Source organism: Arxiozyma heterogenica (genome assembly GCF_036370985.1).
Source record: "Arxiozyma heterogenica strain weizmannii chromosome Unknown scaffold_27, whole genome shotgun sequence".
Taxonomy (NCBI): Eukaryota; Fungi; Ascomycota; class Saccharomycetes; order Saccharomycetales; family Saccharomycetaceae; genus Arxiozyma; species Arxiozyma heterogenica.
In genome coordinates this window covers 1,002,214-1,025,446 of record NW_027042680.1, presented here as the reverse complement: position 1 = coordinate 1,025,446, position 23,233 = coordinate 1,002,214, and the positions used below count along the sequence as shown (strand labels likewise).

Sequence of the window (23,233 nt, the reverse complement as noted above, 5' to 3'; positions counted from 1 at the left end):
AATTTTTACTTGGGCTTTCTGCCCCCCTCCCCTTCTTAAAGTTGTGTGATTTTTCTTTACCAGATACTTTTTGATGGATTTGTAAGATTTGTTTTATTGTTAATGCAACGATTAAGGTATATTTAAAAATCTATTTCTCAGTATTTCCAGTATGAACAAATGGAGTTGGAATGAGTAAGATATCTTATTGTAGATTATTTTCATAAAAGAAGGTGGATAGAATTGGAAAGAAAAAAAGAAGAAAAAGAAAAAGAAAAAATTATCTGATGAAATGTTTTGGGGTAAAATATGTCAGAAGGTTGTAGAAATAAGATGTCCTCTTTTTGTTTTTGTTTTTTTTCTTTCTCTCTCTCTTTATTTATCTGTTTGTTTATTGCTCTTCTATACAAATAAATATGTTCTTTTTGATCTAAATAACTTTATTTATGGGATATATTAGAATCACAAAAGAATAAAAAATAAAAGAAAGAAGGGGAAAATGGATATAAATAAATAAATAAAAACTGTTTGTGTTTGTGGTTATTTTCTTGTTTTTTGATAGTTTTAGGTTAGTTTCTACAGGGTAGTGACTATCTGGCAGATATGTGTGTAAGTGCAGTAGTTGTAGTAGTAGTAACAGGTTGTATTAAAGTGAATAAAATAGCCCTGTCAACGAGATCACTAAGTGTAGTAAAATTTCTTTAGCACTTTTAGGCTCTCCGGAATAACAAAAAGTTCTGCAGATTTTTTTTTTATTTAATAAGGAAATGCAGAAAGAGAATAATAGACTGTGTGTATGGGTGTGGGCGGGTGTCTGGGTGGATATAATCAAAATAGTGGGGTAATTTCATTTTTCATTTTTCTTTCGTTTTTCTTTCGTTTTTTTTCATTTTTTGTTGTTGATTGCAATTTCGCAAATATTTTTTCTTCCCCTCGATAGAAAAAAACAGAAAAAGCATCCCACTGGTTTTTCTGTCATTTTCGACGAAGGATGGTGCCTTTGTTTTATTTTGCTTGTTTCAATTAACCGGAATTGGCAAAAAAAAATGAAAAATGAAAAAGATATTAGTAAGCATGATGTGTCAGTCCATACATAATGGGTAATAATGTATCCCTACTTTTTTATTTTTGTTCATTTAAACATAACAAGTATTTAGTTATCAGCTATATATATGATTGGATGGATATTTTATGTGGTATATTTATTTATTTCATGGCTGATTATGAATGGTTTGTTTGTTCTCTTTTTTTTTTTTGTTTATTTCCCATTTTTTACTGTTTTGTTGTTTCTTATGTACCTTTCCAATACCTATAGGATTATTGTACCACTACCAATGACACGGTTTTTTAAATAGAGACATCCATACTGACCTGGAGCCATTGCCCTCTGGGGGCAACTTAATGTCAGAATGAATTCAAGATTCTTCCTTTGATTCTTCCTTTGGTTTATATATTGATTCTTGTCATTTGTGGCCTGGTCAGATTTCCATAATTCATATTTATCTACTAATATTGGCTCCTGCAACGACCGATATTGTAAAAATAAATCACCTCTTTGTATTCCCTCTTGTAATGTTTTCTCAATGTTCATCAAATCCTCTTCTGGAAATAACCATTTCATATCAATAATCTTAACATGATCTCTAAACAATTTGGGATTATCTCTTCCACGCACTATCATTATTTCATTTGTATCCCTTAATTTATCAGAGACAAACCATGTTCCACGATATTCAGGGTCTCCTTGCGGCATAGGTATCCCCACTTTTTGACCTATAGTGTACGACCATAATCCACCATGTTCCCCCCATACTTTCTTGTGTCCAGACTGTGGATCTATAGTAATGATGTGTCCAGGCTTGCTAGGCAAATACTCTTTTAAAAACGTCTTGAATTTCCCCCGTTGCGAATTATTGACAAAACAAATTCCTTGCGAATCAGGCTTGTCTGCTGTTGGCAACTGTAATTCTTTGGCTAACTGACGAATCTCTCTTTTATAAAAATTCCCAATAGGTAGAATTGTTCGGTCCATTATATCAGGCTTCACTTGAGACAGGTAATAGCTTTGGTCTTTACTTGAATCTATACCTCTTAAAAGTTCAAACTGTCCAGTCCTACATTCTTGCAATATTCTCGAATAATGGCCCGTTACCAACCAATAATTATCGACTCCATACATTTCATCTAATTTCTGTTTTAAAGTACCAAATTTAATGTATCTATTACACAAAATGTCTGGATTCGGGGTTAGTCCTAGCTCGTAATTGTTCAACATCGGTTCAAACACATCAAGCCAATATTCCTTCTCAAAATTGACCATTTCGATGGGAATATTCAAGTATTTAGCTACTTTTTTAGCATCGTTCCAATCCTTTTCATCACAATTTTTCGTATCATTCTGTTTATTGCTCCAATTCCTCATATAGACACCCCTCACATTAGGAAAAGAACTATATATTGCAGCTGCAATAGACGAATCAACCCCTGATGACATAGCCACTACTATGTTGTCATGTTTGCTCGGCTGTAATTGTTTCCAACCTTGTGGTATCCTTTTTTCCAATAAAGATAGACATCTTTTCATCGTTTATTGTATTTCTCTTTTTTGTTTTAATTGTCCTACTCGTTTTACTAATCCATTGGAGTATGTGTTCATATTGCTTTGCTTGTATGTATATCTCAGTTTGTTTTTTGTATACTTGTATCATTAGGGTTTTTCTTCTACCATCATTAACGGTCGAACGTTGGATTATTTATTGTTATTGATTTATTTTTTTTCTTTTGCCTTTAGAAATTCGAGAATGGAATCTGAACCCTTTGAGATCTCAACAAAGAGCCAGAAGGCAGACAGAAACATATAAAAGAAAGAGTTGTAATGAATTATGGGATATGTTTTTTTTGTTGTCATTAGATTTTTAGGTTTTATGAAGGAAAGAACAACTCATATAGAAATTAGTGTAATATTGGGCTTGTTATATTGGATGGTGGAGTTTAAATATTTGGATTGATTATTTTGATTTACTTTTATCAAACTTTATATAGGTCCCGCCTCGTGTCCATATACAGGGAGAAAGATGGTTAGGTCCTATCTATGCAAGAGTAGGGATTATTTTTTTTATTTCACATAAATTAATTGTACCGTATATTTGTAAGGTGTTATCTCAGATTAATATATTAAAATGTGATTATTAACTATATATGATTACTTGCAAATTATAGAAACGTCGATTCTAACTGATAAATCAATTTCTATATAATTCATGTTCTTATTATTTTGATATTTATTGGGTGTGATCTAGTTGATATAATACAACTATTAATATTGATAGTTACCTCAGGCATATACTCTTTAAATAACTTACAGTCTCTTAAATGAGTTTTTTAGTAATATATTAGCTGTGTTAATTCAACAATCATGTGAACACACTTATGATCTGGACCGAAAGTTCTGGTTATTATAAATGTTGAAATAGAATGTTCTATAATGAAATAGATAGAACAATAAGATTTTAGCAGACACTAAACGATAAATTGTTGAGTAATAATTGTTGAGAGGTCACCAAAAGTTGTTGAGTTTGTTTATTAAATATCTTACTGTTTGTAGAGGAAAATGGCTGAATATTAACATATATAAAGCCAAGGATTTTATCTTACATTATTTTTATCTCATTTACAATATTTGTATATTATTATTTCTATGTTGTGTATAGAGAAAGAAAGTGAAGAACTTTATTATAATTTTTTATACTAAATCTGTTTAATATAATATTGAAAATTTTTACTATATATCCAATGATTACAGGCGCTCATTCTCAACAATAAACCATTTGTTTGGTTATTAAATGTTACCACAAACAAGATATTTTGAAGTTCCTAGTTATAGAGTGTTCCACTTTTTCCAAATTATAATTTGTTGTCTACTCTTTTTTCGTTAGAGCATGAAATTGAACAAACGTAAAGAAGCCTAAACAAAATGTAAAATAATACACAAAAAATTAAAAGAATAAGGAAATTAGCTATCTTTAGTTGTTCTGTGAAAAAAAAAAATGCAAAAACTTTTTGACTTTACCTTCAATCTATTATCAAAATATTGACAAACCCACGTAACTTATTGTAATATATTCTTTTTTTAATTTTATAAAAATCTTCATTAATAAAACTAGAGGATTTCTTCTAACTTTAATAAAATTTCATAAGAAATGAGTATCTGCATCGTTATTCACAAAACATATTTCTAACTTAGTATTACCCAATGTATATATTTGACTAACATATAATATATTCAATTAGGAAAACTTTCTTCAGTTATATATGTATAAAAATATAGCATATTAATGAAATAAGAAAGAGTCATAAAAAAATGTAAAAATAAAATATTCAATATCTCTAAACTTTTATCCCTAATATATGAACTTCTAATCAACACTCTTACTTGGTGTATCCATTCTCAGGGGACGATTTGTATTACATATGAAACAGAAGGTCAACATTATAAGATCTATCTTGAATTCGGGTTGTCACTTTAGCAGGTATCCTTATTATTTATTTCTAATTTACTTACATTGGCCGATTGATTCATTTTTTTATTTACTATATTTATGATTTATTGTTTTAAATGTTAAAGTACGACAATAGATTCACAATCATTGGAATTTGGATAATCCTTTATTCGATGTTTTTAATATATTTAAAATATTCTATTTAAACAAAATTTCCATAGTATTTTCCTACTATGATTTCTGTTTACATCAATTTCCTAAAGTACACATTCATAATTTAATGGATTGACAATATTATGCTAAATTAGTGACAAAAAGCGTAAGGCAGTAAAACCAATAAAAAATTTTACACAACTGTCACTTCAAAAAATAAACACACACATATAAACCTTTGAAACTAAAGAAAATACATGCTATTTATAATATTATCTATACTTTAACTCAGTTATATTCTAAATTCTGATAGTCTATTAATAACATCACTTGCCAAGTCATCAATCTGTATATCAGATACTTCATTTTGTTCACAACCAAAATAGACTGCATTCTTAATCAAGTTTCTTATAAATGATTCTGATACCATTATAGGGTTAAAGAATCCAGTTTGTAACATTTCATCTATGGTTAATCTTTTGTTAGGATCTCTATGAAGACTATCCTTTATTACTTCAATTACTGATCTAGGAATAACTTTATCTTTAGAAGTTTTATCGGGATACATAATTTTGACTTCCGGATTCATAATTGCCAGTAATCTGTTTTGCCCCTGAAATCCTGCATAAGGTGGCTTACCATATACCATTTGATATATTATACAGCCAATAGACCATACATCTGATGGTTTCCCAACTTTCCATCTGTTTCCTGTCTGCCCACTGCTATCATTGGTATAATTCATTGCTACTAATGCTTCCGGTGCCATATAATTTGGAGTGCCAATTTGAGTCTCTCTGTAAATATTAACTGTATGGTCAGGAACTGCATTAGCAATACCAAAATCAATAATTTTTAGTATCCCTTTTACAAATACAAAATTCGCTGGTTTTAAATCCGAATGAACAATGTCTGCATCATGAACTACTTTTACACATTTAACCATTTCTCTAGCATAATACCTAATAAATTCGATGTCTAAAGGTGATTTTAATTTTTGATTAAGTACATATGACAAGTCATAATCACCACACTCCATAATTAAATACAGTACACCTGAATTCATTTCGTAGTCGAATAGTTGAACAACACGGTCCTTATTTCTTAATTTCTCTAATAAGGATATTTCACCTTTAAATCCATTTATTGAGGATTCATCAAATTCATCAAATGCTACTCTTTTTAACGCATAAATTTTATTTGAAGGTCCCTTAACTTTATAAACTTTTGAAGAGCCACCACGACCCAATAATTCCACTTTTTCATATTCTGTATCATTTACTAATATAATTGGATTCCTACCATTATGTCCAACATAGTTACCACTATTAATATTATCGTCTCGTAGTGAATTTTGTAAATGATAACGTTTGGAAGCAGTAGGCTCTTGAATCTCTACTTTCTTCATAGGTTTATGAACCGGATTTTTAACATTTTTTTCTTCATCAACCATACTCTTTAATTCATCTGGATCACTTTTCATTCTTTTGAAATCTGGTTCCTTTTTATTAATATTAATGCTAGATAATGCTTCACGTTTCTTTGATAACTTATCCGTATCATAATTTCTATGTTGAATATTAATACCTTGTTTTTCAATCTGTAATTTGTTATTGTTCTTTATATCATTTTCCTTATCGTTAGAATTGGATATATCCATCCTTGACCTCAAAATATTTTTGCCATTACCTTCTTCAAGTAGTTTTTGACTAGTAACAGGCGTCAATGATCTCTTTCTAATAGCTGTAGCTCTATTCCCCCTCTTCTGAGTTTGAAAATATATCTTGGCAATCTGAGGTAATTCTGTTGTAGGAATATTATGCTTTTTCAAATATTGTAATGGATTCAAATCTCCAAAATCGATATTGGAATAGTCATTTGTGAATTTAGAATCATCTATTACATGCTTACTATCCAATTTTCCATCAATATCAACATTATTATTATTATCATTATTATTATTATTATCCCCTTTAGTAGTATAATCACTTATGCTCGTTATAACCTCTTTAGCCTTAGAATCTGAATCCATCAGCATATATTCATTTTCTATACCAACAAGCTCTGAAGCCCTCTTGGCTGGTCCTAATCTACTCATTCTTTTCACATTTAGGAATCTTTTACTTCGCCTTTCCATATATTTAGATGTCACTTCCTCTTTTAAACTTTGTTGCAACGCTTTCAATCTTTGAAAATTATCATTAGAGTTTGTCGCTACTATTAAATTATTATTATTGTTGCTAATATTACTTGAAATATTGCCTGATAGTTCTAATTCCTTTGTATGAGAGGTGTTAAAATTCAATGTCGAATGATTTGATGAAGTTCTGGATAATCTTCTATTATTTCTTCTTTCTAATATTTTTTCACTCAAAAGCAGCTCGTCTTTTGTCATTGTTTGCTTCAATTTTTGTATCATTTCAGTATCATAAAATATTTTACTATAACTATTATTAATATTATTTGTTATATGGTTATTACTATTACCATTGTTATTACTAGTATTATGTATTGTCGTTACGCTTGTTGGTCTAATAGAAGTTTGATTAATAGTATTTGCAAATATTGAGGAAGATGAAGAAGGAGAAGGAGTTTCTTGATTTATTAACTCATCCAATTCTGGCATTGTATGCTGTACTCTATATTCATTGTTTAATAGTTGTGAATGCTTATTATTTCTACAATCTTGAAATTTTGTAAATGTTGAACTATGATTTTGATCAATTAACAATGCAGATCCAAAATTACTTAATTTAGGAGGACCTATTATGTTTTCATCCTCATCTGAATCATTAACATTATTACTACTATTATTATTATATACAGAATCATTTGTTGTTTTAGCAATCCCCATATTTTGTTTAGTCATTGAAATATGACTTCTAGAGGGATGAGAATATCGAAACATTCGAAAAGATAGTTTCTTTTAGATATTGTTTGGAAAACTGTCCAAATAAATAAACCAAAAATTATCCTATTGATAATATTTTAACTATGAAAAAAAGAGAGCATAAAACAGATATATTAGTAGTATACAATCTCTCGACCTAACTGATTCACTCAATAATATTATTGATAAGCCAGCAGAGAAGACAAGATGTATTTATCAATATTACCTGTTTGGAGACAACCTCTTTTCACATTAACCAATTATATATAACGCACTTATTTATTTATTCATTTTTTTGGTTAAAGATCTTTAAATCTTTGTTTACACAAAAACAAAAAAAAGAAGTGTCCGAAAAATTTAATGTTGCGGGTAACATATATACTAAAGATATAGAGACACATGCTCTAAGAAGAAGCAAGAGTCTACAGAACAAGGTGCTACAGTAAGTACAACAAACAAGCAAATGGTTTCTAGTTAACTATAATCGTTATCAAGTCTGCATACATATCATTGTCTCCACCTTAAATAAACTGTATAGATATTCATATATATATATATATGTATGTATTTTAACCCTAAACAATGTTGTATCTACAAAAAGTTTCGCGTTACGAACATTATTTAACCAAAACGGAAGAATACAAATCCAAGAGAATATGTAGGGAAATTATATGATTTTTTAACGAATAGTGTATTCTACATGTCCATCTCTTGTCTTGTTTACATAAAACTTTCTAAAATTTTGCCCTGAATTACCCCAAGTTGATATAACAAACTGTCTTGGGATAAGTGATAACCAAGTAGTCACAGGGACAATAGAAATGACTAATCTACATTTAGCGTCTGCTTTGGCCAGATCAGTGAATAATTTAAAGGAATTATTACCCATTTTACTACTTGAATCATCTAGAATGGTTAGAGTTACAGTACCTAAATAAATTTGCTGATTTTCTTCTATAATCAGTTTCAAAGGATATTGTATACTTAACATAATATCAGTTGTATTTGATCCAACACGTTCACCATATGTCTTCATAGAAACTGTATCCAATTTTAACTGGAAAGTGGAAAAAGATGACCTACGTAAATTTTGGAACGAACGAAACTTGTTATTATTGGATAAAATATAAGATCTTATACCATATTCATCTGTAGCTAATGCTTCCATGATTCTCGTTTCTACAAATTGAACGAATTGAATAGCCTCCTTCTTTGTATTATTACTGTTATCGAAATTTCTAAACATTGAAAGCTCTTTCATTAAATCCTTCATCATTAATAGCCTCTCTGGTATGAAACTGTACTGTAATGAATTGATTGTTCTATATGGAACTATGATATCACTTCTTAATAAAACTCTTACTACTTGTTGATAGAACTGACTCCTTTTCCATTTATTGAATTGATAAATAATAATGGCTAATATGGTCAAAGGTAACATTAAGTTCAAAATTATTGGAAGTACAAGAAAAAACATGGTAATTGACAAGAAGCTGCTAATAATCAATACAAATGGGTTTATTCTGTAATATTTTATTTGTGGGAATAAGCCATTATTATTTTGTCTTGGCATAAAATTTCTTTTAAACTGAAGTCGTTTCAATGTGGAGAAATTTCTATAGTTTACAAATCGATATGTGTTACTCTGAATTAAAGGTAATGTGTTATATGTATGGACATTACTTATATATCCTACTAATGAAGATCCAGATCTTGAACTTATATTTATGGCTTTATAACCATTTAAAGCTGAACTATAAGTTGAAACTATGAAATTATTAACTTGCTCAATACTAGATCCCTTGAGATATGTGGAATTAAAATGAATCAAATTTGAGGAGAAACTGAATAATCTTAATGGCGATATATAGTACGATAAACTAGACAAAGGTTGTGGTCGAAGTTGCCTAAAGGTTGGCATTATCACCATGGACATCCTCATTTGCTTTTTTTTATATATATTTTTATAATAGACTCTGCGATAATAACATATATTCTTGTCCTAAATATGATAAAGTACAGACTTATATACATGCAGTATCTACAGAACGTATATATCTATCCTATGTGTTATCTGGCGATTTGTGAGATATAAATCCTTTGTTTCAATTATAGCTAAATCTTTTTCTCGCTTCTTCTTCTTCGGATGTCTTCACATTCTGCTTGTGGACGAATAGCTGGAAAAGATAAATTAGGCTGATGTATGGAAGATAAGTCCTATTCATACATCTATTAGCATTGCTGTTAATGTCTATGACAGTAAAAAACCAGAAGGGATGATTGTCCGATAGCATAAACACAATCCAATTAGAAAACTCCCATTCGAACTAAAATAGACCAACTATATATTGAAATCTTCACCATATATATTTCTACGGCATCTGTACTAGACTTCTTTTATAGAATGAGTTATATTTTCTATTCAACCCAATTCTAAACACCTTTTCAGTGCCGCATTGGCATTTTATCACAAAGTCATCATTTATACTTGTTTTTTTCTTTGATTTATTTTGTAAAATTATCTTACATGTCCTAGTGGGTATCAATCGTCTATTACATTTCTTGCATATGCCTCGTTTAATATCAGGTGATACATTACATTTTACTTTTTTGCTAATTAAGTCTAAATTTTTGTTGTACATTCGAGCCATAGATCCATTATCCACGTTCGAAGTCATCAGTGTAGACCATGTCGATAATTGATATAAATAATTCAATCTTTGATAATTTTCTCTATTGGCATTAACAGACTTAGGTGGATCTATTAATAAAGTACCATTCTCATCTATTCTTGACTTCTTTTTTCCTTGCTGTTTTTGTTGCTGTTTCCCCATACTGAAAAGTACCTCCTTTTCTTCTTATGTGTACTCCACTTGATTAGTACCTACAAAGTGATATTAGTAGCCAGATATACTTTAATGGATGTCTATCACTCGCATTTTAGTGTTTTATTAGACTTTATCACATATTAATAATCAAACAATAATAACTGAGGTCCACTTATGCCAATACTACAATCCTCTTGTTGAAATTAAAAAACTCTTCATGTTTTCTAAATTTTTTCGTACATAACATGAGATTTGTACGTAAAACAAACATAACCACCGTATTATTGAAATCAACATAACAAAACTTCTCTAATCTATATAATAACGAATCCTTATTACAATAATACAAATATTTGTATGTTTGTATAAATATACGTAATTACAATATATATAAACTTCTAGAAAGTTGTGCTTAAATTTATAAAGACATCTTTCTCCCACTTATATAATTGGCATAGTTATGTGATGGTTCTTTTTTATTTTGAAATGATGGAATATTATTAGCTACATTATCTGTAGTAGCATTTTCACTATTAATACTACTACTTTTATTATTACATTGCATTTGACTTGTATGATCAAGGTCTAGATGATGTATATGATCTTCTGTGTTATGAATTAAATTATTTCCATTATCTAAATGACATTCAGGGATAGATTTCATCCATCCATCTAGTAACACATCGTTAATGGATATCCTTGTATTTGGATTCAAATCCATCATTCTCGCTATCACATTGTGCGATTCTGATGGTAATGCTCTTAGCAAACGCAATGGACCCTTTGAGACATCTTCCTCATCATCTGGATCTTCTACAAACAATCTAAATGAATTAAAACTTTCTCGAGGTGCCTTCCATGGAAATTTACTCAGTATCATAGAATAGTACATTATAGCCAATGCCCATATATCTACTGGCCTTGGATCATAATGTCTACAACCTGGTTCTAATAATTCAGGTGAAAGGTATGGATCGCTGCCAACAATACCAATACATTTAGTAATATGATCATTGGAAATGGCTGAACCTTTACTAGAATAATAGTCATTGAATATTACCGCACTACCAAAATCCAATAGTTTCAGTATACCCTGTTTGATAACCACACAATTATCTAACTTCAAATCGCGATGTGCTATTCCTAAATTATGTAAATATTGGATAGCATGACACAATTGTTTAAAATAACAAGCTGATTCATACTTATCCATCTTTTTCTGCACTACTAAATCGAAAAAATCGATCGGTGCATATTCCAGTATCATTATCGAAGTTCTTTTTGAATTATCAATTAATAAGTCTAATGTTTTTATAAGGTTTTGCTGATTCAAAACTGAACCAATTGAATATTCTAATATAATATTTTTTAGGTGTGCATCATACGAGTCAGGTAAGACTCTATTTGAGTGAAACACTTTCATTGCATAGAGTTTATTTGAATCATTTTTAAGTGATACAAGAACAACTTTACTTGAGGCACCTTCTCCTATTGTTTCACCCAGTATATTATATTTATCTAAGAGAGTAATATTATCATAATTATCCGGAATAGGATTACATGGGGAAGTGGGTACTGTGTTCATGGAATATTGATCTATTGTCTCATTAATATTTAACGGAATATATTGTTTTTCTAATTTAGATTGTATAACCTTGACAGGATGTATTGTGAACCCATTTTCGTTGTCCTTGTCCTTGTCTTCATCTTCTCCTTCTGCCATATCAGATAAAATAGATTTTGATTTTGATTCTGATTTTGTATTCTGTATATCTGTATTAGAAATACTATTTAAGTGAGGGTCAGTACTACTTTTAATCACCGTGCTATTATTATTGTTATTATTATCACTTGGGTATAAACTACTATTCAATGCACTTAAAGTTGTAGCAAGAGACAACGAACTATGATTATACTCTGAATTCAAAGATAACTGTGAGGAAGAGTGTCTTTCAGTAGATAAAAGCAGATTATCAACGTCATTTTTACCATTATTATTATTATTGGATAAACCTTTAAATTTAGTTGAGCCACCAAATATAGAAGATAATGAAACTGTAGATTTATTTGTATCCATAAATATTTAAACAAAGCAAATCAATAATTGAATAAATCGAAAAAAAGATGACAGATGAAAAAAAATAAGTGAATAAGGACCAAATTAAAAAGTTCTATATCTATGATTCTTTTCCCTTACCAACTTTTGATGAAATTACTCATAATTGTTTAATAGCGAAAAAAAAAGATATACGATAATCAAAAGTTAATGCAAGGAGCTTTTAAAGAGTCTGATTTCCATTAAGTTTAATTTAGAAGATCAGTTGTATGTATGCTATTATTTATAAAGGCATCGATTTTTCTTTTCACTTTTTCACTCTTTTTATTCTTATTTTTTATTTTTCAGTAATTAATTAAAATTATTTCTCATTATAGTCTTTGTTATCTTCACTGGAGATGAGTTACATATATTATTTTTTGTTTGAAAGGAAAAAGTAAAATCTCCCGCTCCTTTTTTCCTTATTTTTTTCCATAAATAATATACAAATACCCTACATTAAAATAGTAAAATAATCAAAACAAACGACTGAGCTTTGTTATAACCCTAACATTAATATTTTGTCCCATCTTACTGAAAGAGAGTCCATTATCTTAACTACAAAAAGAAAAAAGAAAAAAGAAAAAAAAATCATGCCAATCATCCCCTCATTACCTTTGTAAACTCTATCCGTTAGAATAGACAAAACTTCCTAAAAGCCTTGATGCTAGCGAAACAGGAGAAACAGGAGAAAAGGAAGAAGGAGAAAGAGAGACATTTCAATTTCTCAGGTTGTTGAAGACGTTTGGTTTGCACTCTATAGTAACCTCCCGTTGTGTATCCCCACATTCCGGTATCACCGAGTCAAGATTCAAGATTCGTGAAAGGAAAACACCTTCAGAGTAAATCATGTAATTACTCGTGTGACGTGAAAATCGTATAACACGGCAACTGAGTCAAACACATCCCACTTGCTTCTTTGTCTGTTAGTCTCCTCCCGTTTGGTGACTTCTTCATTTTTTTTCTTCTTCGTGTCTTCTTTTTCTCTTTCCTTGCCACTGAAGAAAGACTGACCCAAATTTGACCCAGTGGTTCAAACAAAAAGAAAAAGAACAAGAAGAAGAAAAAGAAAAACAACCAAAATAGAAAGAGTAACTTCTCACGTGACACCACTTGAGAAATTCTGAATCATTTCGATCGTCGTATTTGGCGATAAACAAGTTTCTATTGTTGCAGTTGATTCTTTCAATGACCTCACCGGAATTTTGTCCCCTCTCCGCCCCTCCCTATGCTTTTCTGTTTATTTTTTTTTTTCCTATTGTGTGCTTGTGTATTTACCCTTTTGGGTCGCAATACTAAAAAAGAACACCCTTATGACCTCCATAGAGTCAAAAATGAGCCAAAATGAACAAAATGGGACGAACTGCTGGGCCAAAAATGACTCAAACGATCAAAATATCGGAATTCCTAATTTTTTTTTCCATCACAATGAAGAAAGAAAAATGTTCCTCGAGAATTTTTTGTTACTTTTTCATTTCCTTCATCCTCGTTTCTTTTTCTTCTTCGTTTCTTTTTTTCCTTTTTTTTTGTCCCACTTTGGGCACAATTATGTCACACATTTTAGTCCCTCGACACATTGATGGCCAAATTGACTAATTGTTCTAAATTCGTCTGATTAATATATAAGAAAGGGATTGATGATTCAAATTGATCCAACTGAGTAGTCAACCCCCTAATATACTATCACTTATTGTCTTTCAATGCTTGATAACCAAATAAAAACCAAGAACTAAACCAAGAGTTAAAGTAGAATATACAATTAGGAAAATGACTGCCTCTGACAGATTAAATCAAACTTCTCAAATTTTAGACAAATCCATCAATAGATGCAACTCTTCCGTGTCTCTTCTACATGTAGACAAACCATTCAAAGTTACTGTCATTGGCTCCGGTAATTGGGGGACCACAATCGCAAAAGTGGTTTCCGAAAATACCGCTTTACACCCAACTCTTTTTCAACCAACAGTTAATATGTGGGTTTTTGACGAGAAGATTGACGGTGTTAGTTTAGTCCACATCATTAATACAAAACATGAAAATGTTAAGTATTTGCCAGATATCAAGCTTCCTCACAATTTGGTGGCCAATCCTGATTTAGTAGATTGTGCCAAAGACGCTGATATCATCATTTTCAATGTTCCACACCAATTCTTATCTCGTATCGTGGAACAAATGAAGGGTCACGTTAAACCAACGGCTAGAGCTATTTCTTGTTTGAAGGGGTTCGAAGTGGGTAAGAAAGGTGTTCAATTACTATCCTCCTTTATCGAAGATGAATTAGATATCACATGTGGTGCTTTATCTGGTGCTAATTTAGCTCCCGAAGTAGCCAAGGAAAATTGGTCTGAGACCACTGTTGCTTACAAAATACCTTCTAATTATAGAGGTGACGGTAAAGACGTCGACCATCGTGTATTGAAGGCTCTATTCCATAGACCATATTTCCATGTCTCTGTTATTGATGACATTGCCGGTATCTCCATTGCAGGTGCTTTAAAGAACGTCGTTGCATTAGGTTGTGGGTTCGTTGAAGGGTTAGGCTGGGGTAACAATGCCTCTGCTGCTATTCAACGTGTCGGTCTAGGTGAAATCATCAAGTTTGGCCAGATGTTCTTCCCTGAATGTCATGTCGAGACTTTTTACAAAGAATCTGCAGGTGTAGCTGATTTAATCACTACTTGTTCCGGTGGTAGAAACGTCAGGGTTGCTAAACATATGGCTAAGACCGGTAAGTCTGCCTTGGAGGCTGAAAAAGAACTTTTGAATGGTCAGTCTGCTCAAGGTATCGTCACCTGTAAGGAAGTCCATGAATGGTTAGAAACTTGTGAATTGATTCACGAATTCCCATTATTAGAAGCTGTTTATCAAATTGTTTACAATCATGTCGCTATGGATAAGATTCCAGATATGATCGATGAGTTGGATGAATTTCGTATCGAACAATAAGTTTGAAGCATAGGTAGGCAGAGAGAAAAAAAATAAAAAAAAGGTTTATGACATCTTCATTTTTTGTTTTTTTTTGTCTACTTGCGTTTTTCGTATTGCATAATATCAACATATCTTATAAATATCATTCATTTTTATTTTGCATTTCATCCATATATTCATTTTAAGATTTTAAACTCTATGATAAAATTACGAAAAGCTTAAAAAAAAATAGAAAAAAAAAGGCATAAAAAAGTTTTTCTTTGCAAAGCATTTGTATCATACATATACTTATTCATACATATTTATTTCTTATTAGTTTTGTAAGGTTTAGTTATAGAATAATAAATGACATTTGAGTTTATTTTACTATGAACAATATATATACCTGTGTGTGTGTAATGTTGTGGTTTCCATATTCTCCTTTCTTCTTCCTGCTTTGATGCATTTGAGCGGGTTAAAAAGAGCTTGGATCAAATATTTATAAAAGGGTTAAAAATATATGTTTTTTTTCTAAATTCAGGAATGTATAATAATTATATGATTTATATGTAATATATTTAGAATAAAGTATATGCAGCTCTCAATAATGAATAATAATAACCATGAACAACAATGCAGATAGATAAATACATAAGAAAATCAACAACACTCACTCACTCAGTTTATGACTTGCTTTATTTTGCTCTGTTGCATTTCAAACAACATAACCAATATTTTCTTTAGCGTACTTAGTCACCACTTGTCTTTGTTCAGGCGTCAATTCTTCATGCTTTAATTTAATGTGTCTGGTCAATGCATCAAGACGAGAAAACGTCTTTGAGTAGCCCTCGTCACCTAATGCTCTAATACATTCAGAACAACGAAAGACGATCTTTTTTTTTGCATGGATTGTGTTTTGATGTCTTGTCAAATCGTATGACCTTGAAAACTGTGCCATACATGGTTCATTAGTGACTAAATTCACTAATCTACATGTATAAATTTCATTTGATCCATGGTTTATATTACTTGGTAATCTTGCACTACGCGCTCTTTTCTTCTTTTCATTATCAGCTTTTTTCTTATTACTACTAGCATTACTATCACCATTACCTTTAATATTACTTTTACTATTGTTATTACCATCAACAAAACCTAGAGGTTTCCTTATTATTGTGTCTAAATGTTTGCCTGATCCATTTGGCAGCATTAATTCTGGCCTATGTTTTAACAAAGACGATTTGGACTTATTCGAAGCCAATAATTTAGAGTTAAACACCAGTGGTTCAACCATGTGCTCGGTATCATCACTCCCTCGAAAATGATTACATGCGTCCATATCCATGTCAATATCACTACATCTATCCTTTCTATCGTCCTGATCGTCAATTAGAGCCGATGTATCCAACTCGTTTGTAGTAAGTAGAGGTACATCATTAGGATAGTAGGTGGGGTAATCACTAGTCATTGAAAAGGCACTGGATGGGGCCATATCGAAAACGTTGTCATCTTCATCCTCGTCTTCCTCCAAATCATCGTCCGAAAACTCTTGGTCAAAGATCATTCTCGCACTATCCATATTTAATACACTGTTGCTATCATTTAATGGCATAGAATCCAATTTTGCATTGTAGAAATCGTCATAATATGACATGTATTCATTATCGTCTAATATTGGGGTATATAAAGAATTTTCGGGGGATATCTTAACATCATATAGTGTATTCATACCATGAAGTATAATGTTGTTATTGTTATTGTTATTGTTATTGTTATTGTTATTGTTGTTGCTACTGCTATTATTATAAAAAGTGTTAGAAATAGTGGGTCGATACTCATTTGAATTTCTGACAAGAGTATTCAAATTAACAGTCTTTTGAATATTGCTATTAGATTCAAGGGAGGATAATATAGGAGAGGCAGGAATCATAGTGCCAAGTTCAGATGTGATAATGTAGTTCCTCATTGTGGTGGTAGTAGTCAATGTAGGATCAGCATAAGAACTGAAAATAGAACTATTGGCATGATTTTGATTGTTGCTGCTGTAGACATTAGGATTTTGAGATGGATGAAAAGTATCATTATCTAATGAATAACTATTGTTATGACTGTCGTTAGGATTTCCATCCAAGGAGAGCATGTTTGTATCAACATTATCTTTAGGATGGATAGTAGTGCTATTACTATTTGTAATTGTAGTTGTAGTTGTTGCTGTTGTTGTTATTGTATTGGGTATATTTATATAGTATAATTCATCCTCTAAAACATCAGTCAAAGTTCTTTTCAATTCAAAGTCAACCAACGACATAATTAAATTCTATGAATAAAAAAAAAATCGATATTGCAAAAACTTTCTTTTTCCACGTTTAATGTTACCTAATTTTAGTGATTGCTTCTTTTCACTTATTAATTGAATAGTTATCTCTTATTTTTTATATTATTTTTTTTATATTTTTTCAAACAAAAGATAGGATGTTATAATACTTGTATATTTTTATTCCTCTAAACAAGCAATAAAATAAGCCTAACTGATCTTTTTCTTTCTCTGTCTATCTATATATGTATATATATACGTATATGTATGTATATATACGAATATAGCGTTAGCTTAGTAAGGAAAAAAAAAAAAAACCGGTATGATCGAAACAAGGATTCTGGCACACTACTGAAACCAAGCCAAGGAGAGAGAAAGGAGAAAGAGATAGGAAGTGTAACAAGGTCAACGGTATATACTGTTCTTAAATAATAGACTAGAAAAAACAATCCGGGAAGATAAGATGGCTTTTGACTTGCGAAAACAAGTATTACTAATACTCCATTGATAAAACTTTCTCGCTCTGCGAATAAACCCTCCCGTACAACAGAGAGAGAACACAGATAGATAATAATGATGTGAGCCATATTTCCAGAGCTCTTTTTTCCATACAAAACGGCACCTGCGAGGAAACTGCCAAACCAAATCAGTTGTCTAATGTAAAGAAAAAAGAAGAAAAAAAAGAAAAGAGAGGCCAGCTAAGCTTCTTGGGGATACACCCATACCTCACATAATAAACAGAAAAAGCCGGACCATTGCTTTTGTTTTTCCCCTCCCGAAAAGAAAAAAGAAGAAAAAAGAAAAAAGAAAACGGAACGACGGAAGAAGGCTTTAGTTTATTTATTTGACTATTTCTTGTTTTTTTCCTGGTCTTCCGCGGAAGAGAAGAATATTCTAGAAAAGAAATAAACCAAAAAGAAACGAGTGAAAAAACAATAGAGAATTTGCATTCAGGTGGTAACTACTGGATACGTTTTTTTTTTTTTTTTTTAAACTTTTCTTCCTTTATTTTTCTTATTTTCTCTTTGTTTTATAGACAAACAACAGAAAACGCCAGAAAAACGATCGAAACGTGATTAAACACAAAGATTGGTACTTGCAATGACATAACAAATTTAAAGCACATAATGAACTAAAATCGATTCATAAATATATACCATACATACATCGTACTACTAATAATAATAAAATGATAAAATGCTAAAATGGGTCACTCTGTCTATCAACATTTCTTGTCTTTTCCTTCCCTTATCTCCCATTTTACTTTTGATTAAAAGATATCACCTTTGTCCGCCAATTGTTTATCTCTTCTAATGCTCCAGTAATTACCCTTAAATTTCCAATATTGTTGTTTCGTCACAGGATGAACCTCATGTGTGAACCATTGTGGCTGGTATTGGATATTATTGTCTTGTCTATACTTTCTGGCAGCTCTTTGTTTCTGCTCAACACGATTTTTTTCATCTGCTGCTTTATCGTATTCTCCATTCTCCATGGCTCTTTGATCTGGTCTTAGTCTTGTGTCTGTTGGTGCCAACCAAGGCAATAGATGTGGCTGTGGTGCATTTAATGTGATGGCAAACTGGGTCAAATTGAATGGTGAATCTGGTCTTGGGTACGCCTTCCATACTAAAAATTTATCACCAGTATAATTGGGTCTTTCTTCCACTGCTTTATTATTTTTACCATTTTTACCATTATTCTTTTCGTTTATTATAAACTCCTCACCACTCTTATCCGTAACTTTCTTCGCATATATAGAATCATTCCAATGGCCCCCTAGTATCCAAACTTTCTCTTTATTCTTATTGAATACTTCACCTTTAATCTCGTATGCACTCGATGATCTCCAACCACGCGCCTTGAAATTCAATATACAGTATTCACCTGTGGTGTGATTTGTGATATGTACTTCACCATGATTATCCAGTTGAGGGTTACCCACCAATATACCAATAACAGTGTTGTCTGGCTTCTTGTACGTATATAATTCTTGCAGATCGCCGTTATCAGGACGCAATTTAATGTACCATAACCCCAAATGTTTTACACCAAATGATCTACCATTGAAATTTGTGTCAACAGCACTTTCACCATAGAAATCCCATTTTGGTGATTCCGTCCACGTTGCTGAAATTGGTGGATGATGCGAGACTTGTTCCGAAAAAAATCTATAATTCTTATCCGGTCTGGCATATTCAAATGTCTCACCAAGGATCGGATTAAATGGTTTGGCTATTCTTCCAACTGTGGATGCATAACAAGATGCAGTAAAGACGGAAACGTATAATAATCTTAATGTAGAATCCTTGAATGTAGCTGCTTGATCCAATAAATATGAACATTCCATATCCTCTGCTACTCTTTGCAATAAATTGGTGGGTTCATTAAATACTACAGGTAAAGTCATCCTAGTCATATCCTTACCAATCATAGATTTTAATACTGCCCATAGACTCACCCTTGGTCTTTCATCTTTATCTAACGCCAACTTTTTTCTTGGACCATCTTCATAACCCAAATAAGATCCTTCTTTCAAAATCAGAGCCTGTTTATTCTTTTGCGCCGTAGTAACGGCAAATAATTTTTTCTCTGGGATCTTCTCTGATAATGACTGGTCAACAGCATTCTCAACAACTTCCTCTTGTTTCTCCTCCTTCACAGGTTTTTCTACTTCTACTTTCTTCTTTATATCATCAAATTGTGCACTGTTTGATGTTTTATGCGAGGATTCCATGATAATCGGCCCGTCTGTGCCTTCCAAGGATTCACTTATAGATTTCACATTATTTGCCATATTCTCATGAGTCAATGAAACATCACCACCATCGCTATTTGTGTTACCTTCTTCTGGCATTGAAGCATTTGTATTTGTATATGATAATACATCACCTTCATCTTTATGAATAATATCTACATGCGATTCCTGTACAGATGATTCATCTACCAATTCTTCAGCATCGTAAAATTCATCGCCAGCAGAATCTTCGTCTTCTTCCTTCGTAGCCGTAATAAATCTAGCAATCTGATTCAAAGTATCACATGAACTTACCTTTGCCAAACTTTGTAAAGATATTTCAGAATTCATATTGCCTTGAGATTTAACTTCTTTGATTTTTTTTTTCAAAGTTCTTTTCAAAGTTCTTCTGCCTCTACCTAAAGTTGCTAATCTCTCTGTTTTATTTTCTAACTCAATTTCTAAGTCCTTCATGGTTTGAATCCAAACGTTGTTCATATCACGTTGTTTTGCCAACATGGATACTAATTTTTCATCCCTTTTCAAGGTCAACGAATTCATTTCTGTGATATTCGAGGACAGTCTTAACAAAGATTCTTTAATAGTGACCAAGGCAGCATCATTATTATTAATAAAATCTGTTGAATCAATAATTTCATTAATCGTGGATAATTCTAAAGCAATTGTTCTTTGATACATATTCAATTTTTCCACATATGGACCATATTCCACTTTCAAATATTCCTCATCTCTATTATATTTTGCAGTCATATTTTCCTCATCCCCTTCTAATTCAGAGTCAGTACCTTCACCAACAACACCTTCTTGATATCCTGTATTAATTCCGTTTGCAGTTTTAGTTGTTGTGATAGGACTTCCAACAAACGATCTATTACTCATATCTAGGTTGTCCATACTCATATATGATATACCTGCTGTTGAAGTCATGAACTTAGGACTACCCAATGGTGTCATTGGGCCGGTAGACTTTGACCCAACTTCTACTATTGAGCTCTTTCTTGAAAGAGAGGTAGATCTTTCTAGTCTTGAATCAATCATCTGGTTCACATAATTTTTACCAGATTCGGTCAATTTATTACTCAACTTAATATCACTGGAATCAGAGGCTTGGATATCAGTAAACTTGCGATGCATTGGAGAAAGATTTGATTGCCTTCCAATATTCTGTTTTCTAGCATATTGTGCATCAAAGGTATTTGATTTTTGTAAAGTTGGACTTTTATAACTATTAAGAATCATAGTTGGAGTTTGCAAACTATCTGTGCTGGTATCAATTTTCAATCCATGCTGTCCTTTAGATTTTTGTGAAGTTTTTTTATCCTTCGCATAACGAATTGCACTTTGGATTGCCATAACCCAACTATTAGTCTCCATGGTTTGATTCCCCTTTAGTTTCCATTTAGCTGAATTATTGCTTCCACCTATGACTTCGAATTTCAACTTTTCTGTGGAATCCATATGAAGATAACATTTATCTAACTCAAGAGAACCTCTTGGTAATTTATTGGCAGCATATGAAGCTGGATCTTTATAATAGGACAATTTACCATCCTCACTTAATACAAAGTACCGTAATTTATAACCTTTTCCCATGTGTGCATATTTTTTCAAGTAACCTTTTTGTGTAGGCGGTTTTTCGATTGCTAAAGTAGCATTAACTACTGCTTCTTCTTTCAAAATATCATTAAGCAAAGTCTTTAATGCAGGATCTAAATTTTTGTTTGTCTTTTGTTTAGTTTTAATTATATCTAACGCACACACACCTTCTTCATTTTTCAGTAATGGATTTGCACCATGATTTAGTAACCATTTACAAGTCTCGACATCTCCCTTCAACAAATATTTGTGTAACAACGAATTACCGTGATCTAATGGGTCCAATTTATTAATATTCATAAATTCCTGGTTTCTTGGTTTAGCAAATATGTGCTCCAATGTATTAAAATCTTTTCTCTCAAAGGCAGTATCAGCTTGTTTCATTACATTATTCATATAGGCACATCTTTTATTTTGCATCATTTCAGCAACATTCAAATTCTTGCAAAGATCGATAGGTAATAAACCATCCTTATTCATTATCATTTCATTGATATTTTCATTGTCTAAGAAAAATTGGATAATATTGTCTCTAGACTGAAGCACAGCTAAATGTAAGGGAGTATTACCATTTTCATCTCTTTGGTTAATATCTAAAGGTAGACCTAATATATTTTTGGATTGTTTTGGATTGTCGACCCATTGAGTTACAATATTTTTAACTAATTTGTCGGGTGCTACTTGAACAGCAAGGTGCAAAATGATTGATGCTAATTCTTGAATAATTGGATTATCTTTAGAAACAAACCTCGTAGCAATAAACTTGGAAAGTTCATCAAATGAACCGTCACGAAGTGTTTCTAAGAGCCTTAGTTTTAGTAACGGTTTACTTAGATCGGCCACATCTGCACCATTAGTGTCCGACATTGTTACAATGATTAGAGTTTGTTTAATTCAATTATAAAATGAATGATTTAAAAACACCAATTTATAGAGACACAATAATATTATTACGAATGATAATGACAACTAGCAGTAGATACGAGGTCTAGATGTTATATAGTTGTGAAGAAAAGAGAGAAGACAAAGAGAATGATCGTAATAAAATGGCAACGATCGTACCAAATGCATAAAGATTTTACGAGCTTCCCCGTTTTTCCTTTTCAAACATATTTACTTGCATCTTCTATGAGAAATTATACACAAATATTCTCAAGAGGAAAAGAAAAAAAAAAGAAACGTAAACATATACAAACAAAATGTGAGTTTGGAAT

The 23,233-nt window shown here is 31.5% G+C and overlaps 8 protein-coding genes across 8 annotated transcripts; 1 reads left to right on the top strand and 7 right to left on the bottom strand.

The window, feature by feature from the left end:
- Positions 1-1,288: 1,288 nt before the first annotated feature.
- SLM3 (tRNA-5-taurinomethyluridine 2-sulfurtransferase) lies at positions 1,289-2,563 on the bottom strand (the record flags this gene model as incomplete). Its single annotated transcript, XM_064860065.1, has 1 exon — positions 1,289-2,563. One exon carries the CDS (start codon positions 2,561-2,563, stop codon positions 1,289-1,291), a length of 1,275 nt encoding a protein of 424 aa, XP_064713438.1.
- Positions 2,564-4,923: 2,360 nt separating this feature from the next.
- On the bottom strand, positions 4,924-7,539 carry MPS1 (serine/threonine/tyrosine protein kinase MPS1; the record flags this gene model as incomplete). Its single annotated transcript, XM_064860064.1, has 1 exon — positions 4,924-7,539. One exon carries the CDS (start codon positions 7,537-7,539, stop codon positions 4,924-4,926), a length of 2,616 nt encoding a protein of 871 aa, XP_064713437.1.
- Positions 7,540-8,200: 661 nt separating this feature from the next.
- Positions 8,201-9,463, bottom strand: MRX9 (Mrx9p; the record flags this gene model as incomplete). Its single annotated transcript, XM_064860063.1, has 1 exon — positions 8,201-9,463. The coding sequence occupies one exon, from the start codon at positions 9,461-9,463 to the stop codon at positions 8,201-8,203; it is 1,263 nt and encodes a 420-aa protein (XP_064713436.1).
- A 430-nt stretch (positions 9,464-9,893) lies between these two features.
- RPR2 (ribonuclease P protein subunit RPR2) lies at positions 9,894-10,355 on the bottom strand (the record flags this gene model as incomplete). Its single annotated transcript, XM_064860062.1, has 1 exon — positions 9,894-10,355. The coding sequence occupies one exon, from the start codon at positions 10,353-10,355 to the stop codon at positions 9,894-9,896; it is 462 nt and encodes a 153-aa protein (XP_064713435.1).
- Positions 10,356-10,767: 412 nt separating this feature from the next.
- RTK1 (putative serine/threonine protein kinase RTK1) lies at positions 10,768-12,426 on the bottom strand (the record flags this gene model as incomplete). The annotated part of the gene is made up of 1 exon (XM_064860061.1): positions 10,768-12,426. The coding sequence occupies one exon, from the start codon at positions 12,424-12,426 to the stop codon at positions 10,768-10,770; it is 1,659 nt and encodes a 552-aa protein (XP_064713434.1).
- Positions 12,427-14,211: 1,785 nt separating this feature from the next.
- GPD1 (glycerol-3-phosphate dehydrogenase (NAD(+)) GPD1) lies at positions 14,212-15,390 on the top strand (the record flags this gene model as incomplete). Its single annotated transcript, XM_064860060.1, has 1 exon — positions 14,212-15,390. One exon carries the CDS (start codon positions 14,212-14,214, stop codon positions 15,388-15,390), a length of 1,179 nt encoding a protein of 392 aa, XP_064713433.1.
- A 676-nt stretch (positions 15,391-16,066) lies between these two features.
- On the bottom strand, positions 16,067-17,659 carry RPN4 (stress-regulated transcription factor RPN4; the record flags this gene model as incomplete). Its single annotated transcript, XM_064860059.1, has 1 exon — positions 16,067-17,659. The coding sequence occupies one exon, from the start codon at positions 17,657-17,659 to the stop codon at positions 16,067-16,069; it is 1,593 nt and encodes a 530-aa protein (XP_064713432.1).
- Positions 17,660-18,935: 1,276 nt separating this feature from the next.
- Positions 18,936-22,886, bottom strand: PWA37_003535 (oxysterol-binding protein related protein OSH2; the record flags this gene model as incomplete). Its single annotated transcript, XM_064860058.1, has 1 exon — positions 18,936-22,886. The coding sequence occupies one exon, from the start codon at positions 22,884-22,886 to the stop codon at positions 18,936-18,938; it is 3,951 nt and encodes a 1,316-aa protein (XP_064713431.1).
- Between the last annotated feature and the right edge of the window lie 347 nt (positions 22,887-23,233).